Source organism: Uloborus diversus, chromosome 4, assembly GCF_026930045.1.
Source record: "Uloborus diversus isolate 005 chromosome 4, Udiv.v.3.1, whole genome shotgun sequence".
Classification (NCBI taxonomy): Eukaryota; Metazoa; Arthropoda; class Arachnida; order Araneae; family Uloboridae; genus Uloborus; species Uloborus diversus.
Window position 1 is genome coordinate 4,010,831 of NC_072734.1, and position 19,079 is coordinate 4,029,909.

General features: G+C 32.9%; 1 protein-coding gene across 1 annotated transcript in view; it reads right to left on the bottom strand.

Annotated features, from left to right (window-relative positions):
- The window catches only part of LOC129220177 (transcription factor E3-like), a 91,243-nt gene that overhangs the window by 19,393 nt on the left and 52,771 nt on the right, over positions 1-19,079 (bottom strand). The window contains exon 2 of the mRNA XM_054854530.1: positions 4,683-4,878. Coding sequence (XP_054710505.1) covers positions 4,683-4,853 — 171 coding nt within the window. The 5' untranslated portion in view covers positions 4,854-4,878. The remainder of the gene's footprint in view (positions 1-4,682; positions 4,879-19,079) is intronic.

The following is a 19,079-nucleotide window of genomic DNA, read 5'->3' on the forward strand; positions in this document are numbered from 1 at the left end:
GATTTTGACCGCTAAAGCTTCACCTTTCGAAAGTGGAAAACTGATTTCTAATTCTTTTATCCACTTTAAAGCTGTGTGTTTCTTTTCAATCAAATGAGGGGATCTTATCTCTTTTTCTCTCATGGGAGGAGCTTTTAGTGACCACCTATAGCTTAAGGTAGATACAATCTTTCTCTTCTGCTGCTTTCCTGGTCCAGTATTAAAATCCACCAGCTTTGAATTCTTTTTTATTGTCCTTCTTGTGTCTGAAACCTGTATCTTTCAGAATTTATCGACTAGCCCCCTGACATTCTTTAGGTGTCATGCAAGTCAAGTCTCTTGTCAGAGCCAGAAATTCCTGCAACGAACTTTTCGAGATATTTTCATTATTTTACTGAAAATATTTCAATTGCAAAGACAAATTCGATCTAGTTTGCCCAGCTTGCAGTGTCATTGTAACCGGAGTCTCACCAAAAATAGTCATAAAATCCAGAGCCACTCAACATTAAAATCATATGGCAGCAGTTCGGGACTTTGAAAAAGTGACGTGACATCCAGAGTGTCGTGAAATCTGGGTGTCATGATAACGAGATTTGACTGTATCATACCTTTTACTCGATGCAACACATTTCATCAACAAAAATTTAACGTTTAAAGATTACGTCATTGTAAAACAATAATATTTTAAAGCTTTCATTATAAACTTCCATTCCAATAAAGAATCCAGAAATTCATTGCGAAAATATTTACTTAATATAAAGGGATGTGCATACGTGTGAATGGATGAACACTGATCTACTATAGACACTCAACTATTACACTAAAAACACAAACAGATGGCACACTGGTAAAGCCGTTTTAAGGTTATTTAAAAAAGGTTAACTTTAACAATATAATCTAAAAAATGCTTCATTAATGAACTATTTTGGCTGCATTTTCTCCAAGAATTGATGCTACGCAAGATAGAACAAATAATTATAATTAGAAATGCACCAAATATTTAATTAGTATTTGGTATACATCATAATATTTGACAGTCAAACCAAACATTTGGTTTGGTCGAATACAATAATATTCAGCAACCAAATAGAAAACAAATTTACATATTCGATAATTGGTAAACAAATGCATTTTTAATACAATGAATAAGATATAGTATTGTACTATCCAGTACATAATTCTGTACTACAAAATGAATTCAAATTGTTACTGAGTCATTCCATGTCAAGTGACCTAGTGGTCCCCACTCGACCATCTCCGAATTGGATGAAATTTTATAGAGGTGTAGAGATGCCTTTGAAACTAAACTACGCAAATTTTCAGCTTCTGAGACCTAAATTCTGAGGATCTAAAATCTCCCGAAAAAATTACCCAAAATGGCGGATGAGCTTTTTGTAAAAAATTGCCATCTTTAGCCAAAATTTGCAAAAAAAATTCATCACCCTGGAAGCCTGAAATTTTTGGAGTGTAAAGTAGGTTGACATTTAATACACTCATGCATTTTTGTGAATTTGAGCTCATTAGATTTTTTTATAGCACGCGTGTAAACTCGTGAAAAAGCGTGGCGGGGAAATTTTTTCCTGAATTTTAGGTTGCCATAAAATCTGAACAAAAATAATTCAAAGCTTGATTCCATAATGGGTTACAGTTTCAGAGCTTAAATATCTATTTTCTAAAAGATATTGTCGTTCAAAGTGGCTATGAAAACTGTTTAAGTGAAAAATAGCCTATTTTCAAAGCGTTGTACAGGGTTCATACTCTATTTGGATGAAAAAATTCCATGACTATTCCAAGACTTTTTCATGACTTCAATGAAAATTTTCATGACCTTGTTACACGAAGAGAATAGTACTATTTAATCTCAAACTTGGTAATATTTGGAAATGAGAATTAGCAAAACGTCTATATGAATGCCAGTCATTGAAGCACTTACTCGTAATGGAAAAAATATAAGTGCACACTTAAAAAACTAAACTGTTCTTATTTGTCTTCATCATGTAAATTTCAGTAAAGTAAACATGCAGTGAAGCGAATATGATGATGCTCAAATGTCTGATTTTTTTTTTTTTTTTTTTTTTAACAGGCAGAATGATATTGAATGGAACAAAGGTTGAGTCATCACTAAGTTTCAATAAATTTGCTTCAAAAGTTACCTTTTAGGGTCAGCAGTGCCTTTAACTATCCACGTAACTTGACAGTATTTTGGTTTTTTAAAGTTAAGCCAAATAATTTAGTTCTTTATGTTTCTAAACCAGCTCTTTTTTGAAAAAAACCATTCAGTAATGAATCAATCTTCTGATTCTAAAGTATATTTGTTTTGTTAACAAATTTGCATATTTTCGAATGCATATAAATTAATAGGTTCAGAAATTCCAGAACACGTTTAATTCCCGACATTGAACGTAGCAGTGGGTCGCATGGATTAGTTTTGCGTGCCGTATGTTGGGCACTACTGTTTTAGAGCATTAGAATTCCCCTTTTTCTGTATTCTATCGCATGACTTAAGATCTTGATTTTCTAAAACATTTAACAAATTAAAATAAACTCTGATAATTTTAATAATAAAGTCCTTACAAGTGATGGAATTATTGACTTGCATGCAATGGAATTGCTTTTTTTTTAAGTGGGCGTGGCAAAACTAAGAATGTGAAATTTTGTTACTACAGAATATGAAACATAAGAAATGTTGAAAATAACAGAAAATTCAAAATAAGTGATGTTCAGGCAATAAAATCACATCGCAAAAAATGGCAAGCGGCTGCGACAGAAGTGGATGCAATGAGATTTCAAAATTCAGATTTGATTTTTGGATCGTTCAATTTTACACTTTTAATAGCTTTTATGTGCTATACTGTTAAATCACTCAAGATTTCTAATGCTCCTTTAGCTACTGTTCCTTTCTCTTTGTCCAGGACATTTTTCCATGACTTGAAATAAATTTCCATGACTTTTAATGAAAATTTCAGTTTTCCATGACTTTTCCAGGTCTGAAATTCTGTTATTTTTTTTCCATGACTTTCCAAGATTTCCATAACCCGTACGAACCCTGGTTGTAGCTCAAGTTTGTCACCTGGCATCCTCTTTTCGTTAATACCATTAGAAAGAACGCATTTTTTCCTATCAAAATAAGTTTTTTCTTCGATGGTGTTTTTTTCGAATAAGGATAAAAAAAGAGCTTGAAATTCTGCATGTCGTAACAAATTGCCATGTTTAAGCTCAAGTTGTGGGAAATTTTATCACATTTGAAGCTTGAAATCTTAGGAGCTTTTGGTTGTCAATATGTTCTAGTATTTTTGTGAGTTTAAATTCATTAACTTTTGTGTAACTCGCATGCAAAGTATTGACAAAATGCAGTGGAGAAACTTTTTCCTGGATTTTAGAATGTCATTAATTCTAAACAAAAATTATTCAAAAGCTTGAACTGAGGAATTCTATTGTCAATATACATGGTTTTGATGGGTAAAAGTTGCAGAGCGTAAATATTGATTTTCTAAAAGATATTGCCATCCAAAGTGGCTATCAAAATCATTCACATGAAAAAAAGCCTATTTTCAATGAGCTGCAGCTCAAGTTTGTCGACTTGCATCTTCTTTTCGTTTATACCATTAGAAAGAACATATTTTTTAGTATAAAATATATTCCCGAAGGTGTTCTTCAGATAAGCATGAAAAAATGAGCTAGAAATACTGTTTGTCGCTTACGAGAAAATATCATTCTACAAAGAATCAAGAATGGTGATTGCCATCAAAACCGGTTTATAAGTGATTTCTCAAACTATTATTAGTCAGAAATAGTTTTTTATTTCTTTTTTAAAAAGTTTTTTTTTCAAAATAATATGATAAAAACACTATAACATCCTGTTCTGGAAACAGACTGATACATCAAAGTGAGCAAGATGCTTTTCTGTTTCTATCATATTCAAAATAGCTTTTCATTTCATATTCATTTTCAAAATAGCTTTTTAAAAGATAAATAAAAAATTATTTCTGTCTACTAACAGCTACGAAATCACAAAAGTCGGTTTCCATTCAATTTGAAGATGGTCGAGTGGGGACAATTTGAAAAATTAGGTTAGTTGAGTGGAATGACTCTACTCTTGGTTTTTGTCACATTCAACATAATTTTAATGTGAAAGAAAACTCCCAGACACAAAATTATCATTTACTGTTATCAATTGTTCAGTTACTAAGGAGACTAAATTAGCAGAAAACCACTTGGACAAATTGTAAAGATATTTTAAGTGACTTTAAGGTTTTCTAAATGCAAGTTTCTTTACTCATTTAACTTAACATGTTACCACGGTTATCAGTATCAAATCATAGGTCAATAAAGAAAGACTATTAAACTCTGCAGAACTGCAGATAAACAAGAACCAAATTAAACATTTTTTATATATTAATTTGATTGCCTTAGGGATGATGTATTTATTTTTATATTAAATTAATAATCATACTTAATGTAGATAAATTTAGGATATCAGTATATTTGTATTTGACAGAAGACACAATACATAAGAACATTTTCAATTTTATATTGTTTTAAAATAAAAATATAATCATTGCATAGTTGAAAAGGTTTTCCCAGATATTCAGTCAAAATTCTAATAGGATAACCAGTATACGGCAAAATATGACAGTTGGAGCATCTCTAATTGTAATTATTATGAAGTTCAATTCTAATGCTTAACAGCTCAGTAAACATACCATGAGAACTTGCTTTGGAACATGGAGATTGGCTGGAGAGGCATATAGAGGCACACGAATGGCATTTGATGATTGTGATGGGGCTGAGCAAGAGATTTCTCGTTCTTTCTTCTCCAACTGTTGGATTTGCTCCCGCATGAGCTGTTGCTTGAGATTCGTCCGACTGATCATGATGGGTTGTTTTAGTACCACTTGCCTGAGAATGAATTGATTGTTTACTTTAAAAAAGTCATCAAAAGGCAAAAATACATTTTTTTGAAGACAGAGATGTTTTTGGAAAGAGTGTAAGAATACTATAAGTTGATGAACAAACTAATATTTAAAAGACATAGGTAACTGCATTTTCTCTCATATTTAACTCAGCTTCTGTTAATGGAAAAATATACAAAATCAAAAACATTGTTATTAGAATTTGGGACAGAATTAGTTTAAAGTTCCTTTATTTAAAGATTAATATAGGATTCAAGAGAAATATTGATAATACAGTTTTAAATATATATTAACACAATTCATTCCAAGTAAAATCAAACTATCAATAAAAAAAAGGATGATTTACAATATTAAACACTAAAGTAAAAAATATGCATAAGCGCTGAGTGAAAAAGGTGAATAACGGGGAATAAGGGTTAAACGCTCTCGAGAAACCAAAGCTTAAATAAAACAATGAAAAATTAATACAGTGAAGAACCGTTTATACCTTTCTTTTTTATACATTTTTTCAATTTGTCCCTGATGAGTCTAATACGCATTAACCTATACCTATCAAACATTTTCCCATTTGTACGCTTTTCATACGGTCCCTTCAAAAAAGTATAAACGGTGCTTAACTGTAAATGTTTATTCAAGTACTATTTCAAAGCTAGTAATTCAATAGTTTTTAAATATATGTGCTTCTCATAAACATGCTACAGCTTATCTAAAGACTAAGCAAAAAAACTAGTGCAAAAAAAAAAAAAATCCTTTGAATTTTGACATCTTGAATTCTAATTATACTTTTCGCAATCACAAGTGTGTGTATGTAGGCGTGTGTTTGTGTCTGTGTGCTGGCATAAGTGTGTGGGTAGTTGTGTGTATGTTTTTGTATGTGTGTATGTGTAGGTGTCTGTATGTATGCGTGTGTATGTGTGTGAATGTGTTTGTGTGTGTGTAGTTGTGTATGTATGCACGTGTGTGTAGCATATGGATGCAACATGGAGACGGTTTTCGCTGTAGGAGCAGCATTGTGAGGAGCCGGTCAATGGTGATGGTGCGGAGGGTGGCGGTGGGAAAATAAAATGATAGGACGCCAAAAACAGTCAAATGAAAGCAATAAGCAATCATGATTGCTCAAAAAAAAAACAAGAAGTTGCACAAAAACATATTACATATCCACTGCACACAACTTTATTTTTTGAATCACGGTTTTATTGGCCAATCAAATCCAAACCCAAGCTTTCATGGGAAAACTAGCAAAATACGTTATCATGTTAGAACATAATTGAAAAATAACAAGTGCAAGTGACCTACAAAAATTGAAGACATTGCACACTGGTCTTTTTTAGCAGCATGTGCAGTATTATGAGTGCACTGGGCATTTTTCAACATAAAGTGCACTTTTACCTGATGTCGTCACAACAGTCTACAAAAAACATAAAGTACGATAGTCGTAGTTAATGTGATAAGAAAATATAATGGACAAATTTAAGACTCTAACTTATCACAATATTTTACACCCAAAATATGTATTAAAATAAAAAACCTTAAGTTAATATAGCCAAACATAAAACAACCAACAAAAAAGATATCAGGAAAAGATTCTCGTAGCACATAACTGATTACCTTATAAATTATTTTGAAATAAATAGCCACAATTTTTTAAGAACGAAAGCAGAGGAAAGATCATAATCAAGCAGCTTATGAACTTTTCATATGGGCAGTTCTCAAAAGGTGGGAACAAAAAAGTTAACTTTGAACAATTTCAAAAATTTTCAAATTTGACATCAATTTTGCTTTTATTCTATAGTATGCATACCTGGAACACAATATATGAACATGAAAAGACAGCAGGTATTTGTAAAAATTGTTAATTAGCAAATAAATCAGCAATCTGTAGGTAACAGATTTTGGACATTGTTGTCCTGTAGGTAACGTATTTTGGACATTGTTGCCCTGTAGGTAACGGATTTTGGACATCATCATAATGCAAGTTTCACCATTTTTGACAATTGTCAATATGATTTTTAACTTTTCCAATAAAAATTTTATTTTCTACTTTTTGAATTTTGCAATTTTATAGCAAAGAGGATATTAATGAAGTACTTGAATGGCTGTACATACTGCTCTTTACATATAATAAAGTTTTGGAATGATTTTGAATAAGCTGATGAAAGTTTAAAAAAAGCTTCATGGAAATAACTATACAGACTCGTAGTTTGATTTATTGAGACAAATAAGGAATAAAAATGGAGACAAATAAGGAATAAAACTGGAGACAAATAAATACGACATATACATTTTTAAAGGAAAAATAAACAAAATGTGCTTTAAGAAAGAATGTAAAAAGTGACATCAGTTTTAATAATGAATATTCTTTCTATTGTCATAAGAATTAAAATGATGTCTTAAAAAAAAAATATTGCAAAAAGAAATTCGTATTTCTATTTGGAGATCGTTCAATTATGTTTCCAAAAGAAAGGAGAAAAAAAAAACCCTAAAACTAATAAAAGCGGGGGGGGGGGGGGGGGGGGGGGGAATTGCTAGCGCAGGTGATAAAGTCGCCAAAAGTGGTACAGCTGACGATAAACTACATTTGTCAGACTGGAATTCCCCTCTGGTAACCTTTAGCGTATCGTATACTGTGTTGTCGCCAATGTCGCCAGCGGAAGTTTGCTTGGCGATGTTAGCGCAAAATGGCTTTCGTTCGATCATAGAAAGCCATGTTACTACTGTAATTTATGCATTGTTCAATGTGTAACGTATTAATTATGCAAAATACCAATGGATTAAAGAAGATAACATTATAATAACCTTTTTTATTGAGGTTAGAAGACAGTGGATCATCAAAAATTATGAATAAACGGACAGAATTATCGGCATCAAGATCGTTACGCTATTTGGACATCTCACATGTATGTTTAAGAAAAATCATTTTTCTTCTAAGATACTGCATAAAAGCTTATGAAAACACTTTTAAACAATTAAAAATTGATTCTGAGGATCGATAAATACTTTTAAAACGAAAAAATCATATATTTAGTTCTCAAATAATAGCATTTTAAAGATCGCAACTTTTGGACATACATCAAATTTCAAAGTTACGTTTTTTTAAAATCGTTTACAAAGTAAATAATCTATCTTTATTTTTGTTATCTGTATAAAATTTAACAAAAAGTTATTCAGTGTAAGATTCATACCTTTAATTTTTTTTTGAAACGTATGGAAATAATTTTTAAAAAAAATTTTTTAATGGTACATTTGCTCAGTTAACGTTTTGGTATGTCCAAAATTGTGCCTTTTAGCAAAGAAAATATTTTTTTAAGGGCATTTGAAGAGCATTTTTTCCATAATTTATGTCAATTCTTGTCTCTATACAGTATTATAGTTTAACTCAAAAATTTTTGAGTTAATTAAAATGAAAGTTATTTGGTGTTGAAGCTTCAAAGTTGAGGTCTGTGTTTGTTCCCACCTTTTGAGAACTGCCCATATATAAGCAATGAGTGCAAAAAAAAAAAAAAAAAAAAAATGTTTTATGTTATTAAATTGTCAGTGCGCAAAGAGCTGCACTCTAGCACATTGAAGTATGTTTTCTGTGAGAAGAAGTTTTTTTATAATCAAAATAATAAAACATAAAGTTATTTCTGAGGGTAATGATAAGAAAAAAAAATATATTCAATTTTTCCCCCCACATGTTTTTTAGCATCATTTATGGAATAGGTCAAGTGCATAAAAATAACAAACAATAGACATAAATACCAGATGATTGGTAAAAATATAAATTTATTGATGAGTATCATCAGTATATAACTTTAATAAATTTGAACTAAATATCCTGTAACAATCAGGACGATCAATAAATTGTAAAGCAATGTATTCAAAACAGTTTCGTTTCGCAATATGATCGCATGTATTGCAATCAAATATTAAAAAACATTCACTAGAAACAAAGCAAAAAAAGTAATTTATAATAATGATTCATTGAAAATAAAACAATAGTTAATTATTACAGCAACGACAAAGTAAGTAGAACGGAACAATTAGCCATAAAAATAATTCAGTAAAACACCATAAAATAATCATCTGTTTCAAAAATACAAGCTTTCTTTAGTATTTTATTCAAATATTAGTTGCATAGTTTACGAAAAGCCGCAAGGATTAGTGCCAACAGCGTCATGTCTTGTTTACAAAAATGAAAGATAAAAACAATCATGTACGTACAGGTACTACACGATTAATGATCCAAAAGAATAAAACAGAATCCATCACGGATGAAATTTCAAAAAAGCACATTGTACAAAAATATCTAAATCAGGGAACAATGAGAAAGAATAATTATTAAAGATTTAGTTACTTTGACATTTAGATTCCACTGCAACATCAACACCAGCGGGAAAGAACAGAACATAATCTATTGCACAATCATGAGTAATCGAAGCAGAAATCATCGTTCGCGGTTAACGGATGCAGTTAAGAAGTCGCTGCTGTTAAAAATAAAATGAGGCGCAACTTAAGGCAAAGTCGATCAAAATAAATTGATTTTTTTACTACGAAATAAAGGAGGTGTTGTATTTATAAACACATTTTTACTCAAATTTCAGCCTAAATATCTTTTAAATCGCTCTTAAATGAATTTTGACGATATTTTTCAAATTGTCCGTACGTGAATAATATACGTACAGTCGCAACCGATATATCAATGGAATGATTTTTCCATTTGATCATTGAACATCTTCATTTTCCGAATACGTTATAACGTTTTCTTGATGTCTGTTCGTGCGATGTACGAAGGCATGTACGTTGTTGATATGTACCACTTTTGAGTTTTGGAAAATTTCACATAAATCAAAAACGGTAAGCTGTTGAAGGTTGAAATTTTGCATGTAGGGTGTGTATGAGGTCTAGGAGTGCCCCTTCGTTTTTGGTTGCATTTAGATAATCCAAGAGATATTGGGACTCGTTTTTTTATAAAATAGATTTTAAGTTTACTGCCAGTTTTATAACCTTCAAAAACTTCCCATACATCGCCAAGCGATTAGTCGGCAGATGTTTGTCGCCAACTCCACGATAAGTGTATCACCAACACCTTGGCAATATTTAGACACCTAATGTAGTTAAAATACACCACCAGCTCAGTTAATCCATCCGAGGACTGCAGTTTCCTGCTTTTTAGCACTCATCAGCCCGGAATAGGAATCACATGAGCTGGTGGCGAAAATCCAGTTAAGGGAGAAAAGAGAGCCAAACAAACTGGTAGCAAATGTAGAATTAGCACAACGGATGAGTGACCGCAGCAAAAAAACCTAATGTAGCGTCAGTTCGGCGATTTTTAGAGAGATTTCCATAGGGCGAAAGACATAGGTAGATTTTGATGTATCACTGTAAAACTATTTTTCCAGTAACCTTTGGGGAAAAGTACTCAAAATGTGTTTCCCTTAAATCCATATAAATCAAGTGTTTTTTTTTTTTTCGATAAACACGTTCCTATTTTTTATTTTATTTATTTTATCGCAATTTCAGACGTCAAAAGAAAACATTCATTTTCTTTAAATTTGAAAATGCCAGTCTATTTTACCATACTTGGTAGTTACATAGGTGTGGGAAATTGGACTCCCCCCCACCTCCCCCGCTTTTTCCATTCATTTCAAACAGAATTTCTCTTAGAATTATACGTTTCCAATCATCATAATTGAACTATCAATATCTCGTTTATTCTTTTATTTTTTCTTACTTACTTTCATTCTCGTTTTCCCTTTTCTTCGTAAAAGAAAGTTTAATCTTTTCATTTATTCTATGCATAAGTTTTTTCATTAAATTTCGTTTCATCATTTTTGAATTAACTTTGACTCGAAATTACAGGAAGACATGTTTTCTTCTATTTATGTTATGTACAGAATATCAAAAATTAAAAACAAAATACTGTCAAAATTTTATTCTTTAGTTTTTTTTCCCGTAATTTTTTCTTAGCTCATTTTGCTGCCATCTCACATGGAAAGTAGTACCCGCTATACAAATAGCTTATTTCAACTATGCATGAGAGTTCCGAATTAAACCTCAGAAACGGAACACAATGAAAACAAGTCGGGGGGGGGGGGGAATATATTAATTTGAATTTTTGACATCTTGAATTCAAATTATGTTTTTCACAATCACGAGCGTGTGTGTGTGTGTATGTATGTATGAGTGTGTGTTTGTGTAGGCGTATGTGTGTGTGCTCGTGTAGGCGCATGTGTGTGTGCTTGTGTAGGCGCATGTGTGTTTGTGTAGGCACATGTGTGTGTGAGTGTTGTGTATGCAGTGTTGTGCGTGTACGCTAGGGTGTCCTGTCCATATATGAGGGGAAAAAAATTGAGCTACACTATTACAAGAGGTGTCAAAATTTGCGAAATTTTTCACAGATCACGAAAAAGGTATAAAAAAATGGAATTGCGTGTCATCTTGAGGGCTCTACCGCTCTTTGAAGTTTTGCATATTTTACATTTTTGACAGACCTAAACGATATGATTTAAAAAATACAAAAATAAAGTTTAGAAAGCATTTTATTTAAGAAACTAATGAAACAAAGCACAAGAAAACAAAATAAACAAACTACAGTTTATAAATAATGACAAAAGTTTAGAATTTAAACTTATTTTTGTGTCCAAAATTTGGCATTTCTGCGCGAGATTGCAACCTGGTTCTAACGAAGCCATCTCTAGAAGTAGCGTTAGTAACACTTTGTGAAGCCTGTGTTATTAGTTTAACACATCTTTCCACAGATTGTGAGTGGCAAGGAAAGTCAACGATTTCCAAGCTATTATCTTTTGCCATAATTTGAAGGTTCTCGTTAGAAATATGTCGAAGAACCGGTGGTGCTGTAACCTGACACTCTTGCCAGACAATTATTTCCGTATAATCTTTAGCAGAGAAGTTAATTTTTGGTGTTTTAAATATTCTGCGTTTAGTGCTACTTTCAGCCTCTCTAGCTTTTTTTATTCTTCGTAATGCTAACTCCCGAATGTGCTCCCTATCATCAAACAACATACTGACCAGCAGGTTTTCTGGGTGCGCAAAAAAAGCATTTCTTTCGATAACAGAATACACAACAGATTTCAAGTTTTCGGGTAAAAATCGAGAGTACACAATCATTTGAAAAAGATGTTTGGCTGCTTCCTTAAAAGATGACTTTTGCTTGATTAAGAACCAAACTGGAGCGTACACTTTAACCACGTAGTTAACAAGTAATCGCAAATTTTCTGTTGGATTAAGAGTACTTATATAAAGTCTGAGTATACGATTAGCAGAAGTAAGCCATCTCGAGTGCGCCATTTTTCCAGGTTGGCGATTTGCCAGCTCAGGACTACAGAAACCAGTTGATACAGCTTGACAAATCTCATAAAGATATTTTTGATCCGTGCTTAGTTCATCAACCACATTTTTCGGCAAATTAGGCAAATTACCATCCACCGCGCAAAAAGACAATGTCATTTTATTTTCACAACCAGCTAACTGTTTTCCAATAGGTCCGGAATATTCTTTAGGACCCAAAGTGCAACCATCTAAGGTCAAGAATAAATGACGAAGGGGTAATTCGTTGGCATGAAGCATACACACACACCATTGCAATGGTCTTTCCAAATACTCCTCTAAATATTGAATCACGCCACCCTTCCAACCGGTGTTTATTGCAGTTCCGTCACATCCATCGCAAATCACGTCTTCTAAATTCAAGCATTGACCTTCTAATAGAGCTGTAATCGAAGTTAGAATTGCCTTTGCAGTGCCACGACTTGGCGTTGTGTGTCCCAAATAAATTGATCCGGGTTCTGCTAAAATTGAGATGTGCTCTTCTAAAATTTCTTTGCGATGGTAACGAGCTCCTATTTTCTCATTTATCAGAGTCTTGTCTTTACGTCCATCAAAGTAAATGCTTTTTATAACAATACTTCCAATATCTTTGGAAGCTTCTTTCCGAGCTTTAGCTACAGCTCTGTGGATTTTGTTTTTATCAACAACTTGAGTTAAATCTTCTTTTGAAACCAAGCCGACATCAGCTAAAACTGCAGAAGCAACAGCAGCAGCAGATCGCGTCGACAAACCGTATCTATCACATACCTTAGCAACTGTTGGCAAGATCAGTGTATTCCTATTTGTCGTTGAAGTTGATGGTGTCCCTGTAGAGGCCGTATTCGTCTCTGTTATGGGATACGTTTCTGGAGAAAATTCACGCATCGAATCGTCATCAAAATTTGCTGAGACAGAATCGTTATTTTCAGTAGAAGACTTTTTTGCTGCCCTTTCAAGTTTTCTCTGCTGTTGTTTCATTAATCTAGCTGTTTCTTTCTTATCGACACCTCTTATCACCATTTTTCTGTCATTTCTTTGATCCAACAAGAAACTTCTCTCATTGATGGGAACTTTTTTAGGTTTTAAACACGAACAAGACTCAAATACAGGGCACTTACAAGCCGCATCAACGTCGAAGAGCTTCTCAGATGACTCTAAAACTGCACTTCAGTTTATTTTCAAAACTATCACTTCGTTTGCTTCTGGGGTATCGTTTCAAATTGACGTACTTTTCGAAATAGAATTTTAATAATTGAATTACTCGTTCCTTAGTTACGATTGGAATTGAAGCTACTGTTGATTTTTTCAGAAACAATTGTATATATATCTGAACTGGAAGGTTCCTTTCCATTATGCGTACATTTCTGTTCGCTCCTGACAAATAAAATAAATTTTATGACGTCTTTTACAGTAGGTAGCTGCCGATCATCAAGTTCCTTGTAGGGTCCCAGTATAGCACAAGTAGTCTCACTACGTCTCGAACTCATTACTTAAAACTAACAGAATCGGCATATAACACTAACAATTGCAACTGTACTTTTATAGCATTAAAATTACTTTGGCTACGAAGAAAACACCCGTGAGTCAAGCCAAGAAAGCCCTCGAAACAAGTAAAAGGAATTAGCAAGTTGAAACCAAACAAAGTCGAAGTCGTCAGTAACATATTGTTGCATGCAAATCGAGACGTGGCGCCAAGCTTCGTGGACGATTCTACTGCGGAAATGGGGGTTATTCCCATATAGGCATTTACAGTAGTAATCACCATGTTTTTTTTTTTTTTTTCTGTTCGTGTTGATATTACGAATCACGATCTTTTTATTTCAGCTGTCGAGCTTTTATTTCACAGTAAATTTATAACTTTATTCACAGTACTTCTTTTTCAGTTGCCATAAAAATGACAATTTTTCAAAACTTTGACGATCGGTAGAGCCCTGAAGATATAGTTTTATTCTATTTTTTAAATTATTTTTGTAATTTACGATCGATTTCGCAAATTTTGAGAGGTCTTGCATTAAGAAAAACGGATTTTTTTTTTTCGGGACACCCTAGTGTACGCGTGTGTGTGTAGGCGTTCTTGTGTGTGTGTATGTAGGCATGTGTGTTTGTGTCTGTCTGCAGGCATGAGGGTGTGCATGTGTGTGTAGGAGTGTGTGTATGTGTAGGTGTGTGTGTGTGTAGGTGTGTGTGTGTGTAGGTTTGTGTGTGTGTAGATGTGTGTGTGTGTGTGTAGGTGTGTGTATGTATGCGTGTGTGCGTAGTATATGGACGCAACCTGGACACGGTTTTCGCAAGAGGAGCAGCATCCTGAGGAGCCGGTCGACGCGACGGTGGTGCTGGCAGAGGGAGCTGGCGGGAAAATAAAATCAGCGTAAAGTCAAAAATAGTCAAATGAGAACAATAAGCAATTGTGATTGCTCAAAAAAAAAAAAAAAAAAAAAACAATTTTCCATATTTTGTTGGATTGATAAGTAGTGGAATGTGCATTGAGTATAAATGCAAAAATTATATATATAACATTAATATAGATTAACAACTTTTTAGAAGACTTTGTACTCAAATGATCTTGACCTTAAATCGGTTGAAATATGTGTGTTTGCATCAGTTCCGTATTACATACTAAAATGAAACAAGAACCAGGGTTCGAAAATATCATATTTTCGAAAATATCGAAATTATTCGATACTTTGATATATATCGGATATTTTGATATATATCCGATATTTTCAATCAGCACAAAACTAAAGTCTTCAAAATAGCAAATGCATCCTCAAATTTCTCTTTATTTTCTTACATTATTATTACAATATGTAGACTTAAAATTAAGGTTTCTTTCATTACTTATATCTAATATTTCATTCTACATTTTTATCAAATTTTAGTGGAGTTAATTTAGCATTAGCTGTTTTACTCATTTTTCTTCTTTACACAGTTGTATGATTCAGAAATAAAAAATATGCATTAGGGTGCACAGTCATAAGACATTTTCTTATTTTCTGACCAGCATTTAATATTTCATGAGGCACTTTTAATATGAATTACAATTGTTACATTGCTAATATATTTACGAACATAAAATAAAAAGGAATATTATATTACTTTGTTATATTAATCATGTATTCATACATCATAAAAATATAGTACATAACTTTTTAGCTATTTTTAATAAAAAATAAACAAAATTACTAAATTTGAAAAAATAAATATCCAAAATATCATGATATTTTCAAAATAAATATCGTATATATATCATGATACATATCGATTGATATATATCGGCGAACCTTGACAAGAACTAAACTAAAAAATAAATAAAACTTTTGTGCAACTAAGCAACCGTAGTAAACAACGTAATTAATGCAAAAAGATTGCAAGAAGTTGCATACACTAGTTTCGGGGTTTTGAGAAACCAATTTTTCATTGCAGAAAAATGTCAGCTTTGGATGTTAAGTCATGCAATAAAAGCCACATTTTATCGGATGACTTTTCATCCAGTGCTCACTTGTTTGCACTGAAAAATGATTTTTTGAAACCCTGAAACACGTGTCTGCAACTTCTTGCATTCTTTGTACACTGATTGCGTTGTTTCTTATATGGTTAAGAAATAAATTACCCTCAATTCCTTTTACCAACTTCAATTTTCTAACTTTATTGAGCAATCACGATTGCTTATTGTTCTCATTTGACTGTTTTGAATTCCTATCATTTTATTTTCCCACCACTTCCCTCTGCCAGCACCACCGTCGCGTCGACGGGCCTCACGATGCTGCTCCTCTTGCGAAAACCGTCTCCAGGTTGCGTCCATAGTCCATATCCTACACACACACACGCATACACACACGCACCTATACACACACACTCATGTCTGCGCACAGACACAAACACACATATGCCTACACATACACACACACACACACACACACGAACGCCTACACACACGCGCGTACACACACAGCACTGCATGCACAACACGCACACACATGCATACATACATACACACGCCCCCACACACATGCGCCTACGCAAACACACACGCACATTCATACACACACACGCTCGTGATTGCGAAAAACATATTTTGAATTCAAGATGCCAAAAATTCAAATTAATATAATTTTCTTTATCTTTTCCTCAGTTGGATTAGGCTGCAAATGCCGGGAGAACAAATAACTCACAGTTAGGCAAGGACGTACTCAGGAGGGAGCATTACTCATGTCTAGAGAAGTGTTCGAGCCCCCTCTGCACCCCTTATGTGCTCACAGCACTCGATTGACAAATTTGATTACTTTTCGTAGACTGCTCATTACTCTTATATTTGACTGTGTGTGTGGCAACTGATAACATCTTGTTCCACTTAAAAGATATCGACTTCACTCTCTTCCCAGGTAAACACTCAATACACAAGTGTTTGTAATGTGCCGTGAGGAACACAGTTAAGAGCAAGTTTTTCCTTGTATTGGGATACTTTTAGAGCTTGATATGCTTTTAAAATAAATTTTTAATGAATCCGTATTCTTTGTATGTTTCAATTGAGTTACATGCAATCAAGCAACAAAACTACGCACACTAAGCATTTACAGTGGACTCTGTCTATCTGAACACCCTCTATTGTAAATACTCAGATTGTCTGAACACATTTTGATATCTACTATGAATAGATACAGTCCACTCTCGATAAATCGAAGCCTTATAACTCGAATATTTCATTATCTCGGAGTTTTCATTCGGTCCCAAAATAATTTTTGTGTTTCCAATACAAAGTTGTCTCGAATGTACTCCTTTTTACTTCCTTTTTCAAAAAAGGAAGTATTGTATTCGCAAAAAAATTTTCACTCAAAAATCGACCTTAATTTCCAATTTTCTCACCTCCGAATGAATGTTGAGTTTTTTTTTCGACCCGATCACACGTGGATGCCTAGGAACATACAGACACCCGAAATATCCATTTTGACGACCCCCGAGTTAATTACAACGAATTTTCTCGTGACGTCCGTATGTACGTACGTATGTGTGTATGTATCTCGCGTAACTCAAAAACGGTATGTCCTAGAAAGTTGAAATTTGGTACGTAGACTCCTAGTGGGGGTCTAGTTTTGCACCTTCTCTTTTGGTTGCATTCGGATGATCCTAAGGGGTGGGGGGAAATCATTGTTAATTTCGATGTAAACTCAAGTTGTGTTATAATTTGTCGGACACTTGGCAATATATTGCCAGTCTTTTGGTCGCCAAGCTTTGTCGCCAACTTGGCGACAAATTTGGCGATTTTTTTCTCTTTTTTTTTTAAACTTGGTTTCAATTTGGCCACTGTTGGTGATATTTAGAGAGTAAACAATTGAATCACATTAAAATTGTCAATAATGGGGAAATGACATTAAACTGGAGTAAAAGGAAGTCATGTGCTCGTTAAGTCACAAAAGCTCGTTAAGTCAAAGTTTTTACGAGAGTTTCGTTTCAATTTTATGCATAAAAAGCAGCCAAAATAAGAAAAAAAAAGTTTTTTCCCCCTTTAACACATTATTTTGCTTATCAGCTAGTGTAAGGAGGATAATTTACTTACAATGGTGCTCCTTTAATACACATAATGTTGCAAGATTGCGTGAGAAATAGCCGAATCTGCTACTTTTTGCCTTAACTGACGACCTAAAATTTTATTGCTGGCGAAATTTTGAGAAACTTAATATTCTGGCAAAAATTGAAAAAAGTAGCCTTTATTTTTTGGATGACTCAAATAATCTGCTTCAGGACAAAAAGACGTTTAAAAGCAATACGAACGGAAATCAAGAGGAAATAAATTGGGTTTGCGATGACGGTTTAAGATGCGATAAAAATATAAGCAGTAAAAAAAAAATTAAAAAAAAAAAACCTTTTCCGAAAAAAAAAAAAAAGTATTTAAAAAAAAATCTCGAGAAAGATACTTTTACGTGGTACAACTAATAATTAATTTTATGCATACTATAAGTATTATAGAGTATCTATAACGCACTATTCCTGGGAAAAAAAAGAAAGAAAAAAAACAATTCTTGAGAAGGCTGGAAAAGAAATTTCCCATAACTCGAACTACCGATTTCTCGAAGATTTTAACCGGTCTCCTGGGACTTAAGTTACCGAAAGTTGACTGTATTTATTATCCAATCTTAATCTACAATGAATATCCCAATAATCTAAACACTTTTATTCTGTCCCATGTGTTCTCAGAATAGAAAGAGAGAGAGAGTTTGCTTATTTAGTTCTCTGAAGTCTAAACTACAGATGTGTATATTTTAGAATAATACATTCAGTTTTTAAAGAAAATTTAATTATTTTTATTTTATTATTTTTTAAACCATTTCATTGTTATTTTTAAGCTGATTAAAGATTTTATAATGCATTATTTTTGAACTCAACACACTCCGGCTGTCCTAAAATTATTTTTACAATTTAGGACTTTCTAATTACTTTGCATAAAAACTGCTGAATGGCAAATAGTTTTCAATATGTATACTATAAAAACAATTGCAAAAATGACGAAAAAGTACTCAAATTTGAACATATTGCGAGTCAAAATGGCTTCGACTACATTGTATTCAAATTTGAAACCTTCAGATACTCATCAAATGCTCAAATCAACATTTGTGCTCATTTTTGAAGTATTTGTGCACATTTTCGAATACGTAATAACTTCAAAACTGAGTATTATGTACTCATTTTTGAGTATGAAAGAATTCAGCGCACTATTTGAAAACATGGGTACAAATATTTGAAACAAAAGGTTTTTAGAAAATTTGAAAGCATGAATGTACTTATTTTTCATTTTTCTCAGTGTAGCACGAAAAATAAAGTAACATTTTTATAGTGTGCTCAAATGAACAATATAGGTTTCCTTAATGTGTTAACTTTTCAGAC